This window comes from Coffea eugenioides, chromosome 3, assembly GCF_003713205.1.
Source record: "Coffea eugenioides isolate CCC68of chromosome 3, Ceug_1.0, whole genome shotgun sequence".
NCBI classification, from domain to species: Eukaryota; Viridiplantae; Streptophyta; class Magnoliopsida; order Gentianales; family Rubiaceae; genus Coffea; species Coffea eugenioides.
In genome coordinates, this window is record NC_040037.1 from 40314264 (window position 1) to 40317432 (window position 3169).

A 3169-nucleotide genomic window follows, 5' to 3' on the forward strand; every position below is an offset into this window, starting at 1 on the left:
AGCAGTTTAGATTTCAAATCAAGATTACCCATCCAATTCCCGATACCTTCCTCTAGATTTTGTAACATAATTAACAAAAATTGATTCGATCAACAAACACCGAGGCTAGCACTGAATTGATGTTATACTTTAGTTGTGCAAATAACTTGATAAAAGATTATTTGAGATAATTTTTTAAAAAAAACATTATAATATTTTTTATAATGCGATGTATACGATGTAAAAAGATTGGTTGAAAAAATAAAGATGTCATTGAAAACTGTATATCAAATAAATTTTTACAAGAGTTATGTCGTGTCTGACTTGCATGTATGATGCATATGACAACTTTATGTTAACGCAGGTCCATTAACGCATTGCTGCCGCATCCGTAACAATAATGACTTCTAGTTTCATCTCCTGATACATTCAACTCTTCCTCATCTTCAAAGTTCCATTACACACTCTCAAAACTATTAAATTCTCTCTTCTTAATCTCAGATATCGACCTGATGGCGGATGCAGTGCTTGGTTCCACTACACAAGTTCTAGTGCAGACGGCAATAAACTTGGCTTCCGAACAAATTGGCCAGTTTGTTGGCTTCAAGAAAGATTTGCAGAAACTGAAAGATACGTTGACTGAAATCCAGGCTTTCCTTAGTGACGCAGAGAAAAAACAGGTGACTGAAAATTTCGTGAAGCTTTGGCTGGAGAATCTTGAACGTGTGGCTTTCGATGCTGAAAATTTGCTGGATGACTTCAACTATGAAATGATTCGACGCAAAGTTGAGATCCGAAACCAAATGAAGAGGAAGGTATGCTTCTTCTTCTCAGTCTCCAATCCCATTGCATTTCGTTGCAAAATGGCCAACAAAATTCAGAAAATCAGCATGGATTTGAAAAGAATCAATGAACAAGCAAGGAACTTTAGCCTCCAGTCACAGACTGCACCTGCTCTTTCTCCTCCCAGTGAAGCACGATTTATAAAGAACAGAGAGACTGACTCTGCCACTGTTGATGTGAGTTTTGTTGGAAGGGATAGTGATGTTTCAGCAATAGTAACACAATTGACTGCCATGAATAATAATGAAACTATCTCTGTTCTCCCTATAGTAGGGATGGGCGGGATCGGGAAGACCACCTTGGCTCGAAAAGTTTTTAATGACCCAAATATTGAAAAACATTTTGAGAAGAGAATGTGGGTGTGTGTTTCAGAGGATTTCAATGCCAATAGGTTATTTGGAATGATTCTACAATCACTGCAAGGTCGAGAGCCTGAAGCTAAGGATAGGGAAGCCAGAGTCAAGAAGCTTAAGGAATTATTGGATGGTAAAAATTACCTATTGGTCTTGGATGACGTGTGGAATAAGGAGTCCACGCTATGGAATGATTTTCTTGGGTCTTTGAAAGGTACTAGCCAAGCCAAGGGGAGCTGGATTCTTCTGACCACTCGTGATCAACAAGTGGCAACCATCACGAGAATTTCTTCTCCTCAAGATTATTCCTTGGAACGATTATCAGATGATCGATGTTGGTTCATTCTCAAAGAAAATGCATTTGGCACAGGGAATGTGCCGGGTGGGCTGAAAGATATAGGCTTGAAGATTGCGCAAAAATGCAGAGGCTTAGCATTGGCTGCAAGTGTTCTTGGCGGTATGTTGCGCAACAAGGAAATAAATAAATGGCATCAAATTTTAGATACTGGGCTTCAAAATATAGGTGAAGATAGAGATGGTTCCATCATTAAAATTTTGAAGTTAAGCTTTGATCATCTTCCATATCCAGCTCTTAAAAAGTGTTTTGCATATTGTTCAATTTTCCCCCAGGATTTTGAATTGGAAAGGAATCAACTAATCCAACTTTGGGCTGCAGAAGGATTTCTTCATTCAGATCCAAGAAAAAATATGTGTATGGAGGAAGTTGGTAATGATTATTTTACCATTTTGTTGGAGAGTAACTTGTTTCAGGATGTAGAAAAGGATGGTTATGGGAATGTATTGAACTGCAAAATGCATGATCTTGTGCATGATATGGTGCAATCCATTTCCGAATGTAGAACTTTAAGGTCGAAAGAGCCAACAGAAGCTGATTTTCGTGGCCAGAGTTTTCGGTATCTTGCAATTGAGAGAAGTGATAGAGAAGAAAAACTGCCATTTCCACTGAATCGGAGTTTCAGGTACATAACAACATTAGTTTTAGTGGAGAACAGATCAATTGATGATGGTTTGATCATCTTTTTGGCTTGCTTGCGAGTGCTAAACATAGCTTCATCAAATGCGAAGGAGCTTCCTAAATCAATTGGCAAGTTGTCTCATTTAAGGTATCTCGATTCATCAGATACTCTAATGGAAACTTTGCCGGACTCTCTTTGTAAACTTTACAATCTGCAGACATTAAGAGTTCGAGATTGTAGATTATTGACAAAGTTTCCAAACAATTTCAAGAATTTGGTGAATCTGAGGCACTTTGACTTTTTCCACAAGGATAAATCAAATGATCTAACGCCTCTTGAGATTGGACAATTGCATTCTCTCCGAACATTGCCATTTTTCAATATTGGTAAAGATGCGGGTGGACAAATTGGGGAGTTTAAAAAATCTCAGTGGAAGTTTTGAAATACGAAATCTTCAATTGGTGACTAGTATGGAAGAAGCCAAGTCTGCAAAACTGATTGACAAGCCAAACATTGATGAGTTGAAATTATTGTGGAATGATATAGAAAATCTGAGGGAGAATAACAATGAATGCAATCAAGTGCTGGAAGGCTTGCAACCTAACCAAAATTTGAAAGGTTTGATTATTAAAAGTTTTTTTGGTGATCAACTTTCAACATGGATTGGAGAACTCAGGAAATTGGTGAAATTTGAATTACAAAATTGTAGAAACTGCAAAGAGTTACCAACTCTTGGAAACATGCCCTTCCTCAGATCTCTTCGCTTGAAAGGACTTGATAACCTAACAAGTATAGGCCCTTCTTTTTATGGCGGATTAGGCATGCATAGTGGCAGTACTAGTCAAAGGCCCCTAAATTTGTTTCCAGCACTTGAAGATCTCATTCTAGAAAAAATGCTAAATTTGAGGGAATGGACGAAAACAACAGTTCATGATGGGACAGTGGTGGTGTTTCCCGTCCTTGGTATGATGAGGATTATTAATTGCCCTCAGTTAGCCACTTTTCCAAATCATTGTC

The 3169-nt window shown here is 38.0% G+C and overlaps 1 protein-coding gene across 1 annotated transcript; it reads left to right on the forward strand.

Annotated features, from left to right (window-relative positions):
- The first annotated feature begins 491 nt into the window (after window positions 1-491).
- LOC113766603 (putative disease resistance protein RGA3) lies at window positions 492-2594 on the forward strand. The gene has a single exon (XM_027310778.1). The coding sequence runs from the start codon at window positions 492-494 to the stop codon at window positions 2592-2594; it is 2103 nt and encodes a 700-aa protein (XP_027166579.1).
- Window positions 2595-3169: the final 575 nt, after the last annotated feature.

Coding starts and splice junctions, on each gene's coding strand:
- LOC113766603 (XM_027310778.1), top strand. CDS start 492: ATGGCGGATGCAGTGCTTGGTTCCACTACACAAGTTCTAGTGCAGACG.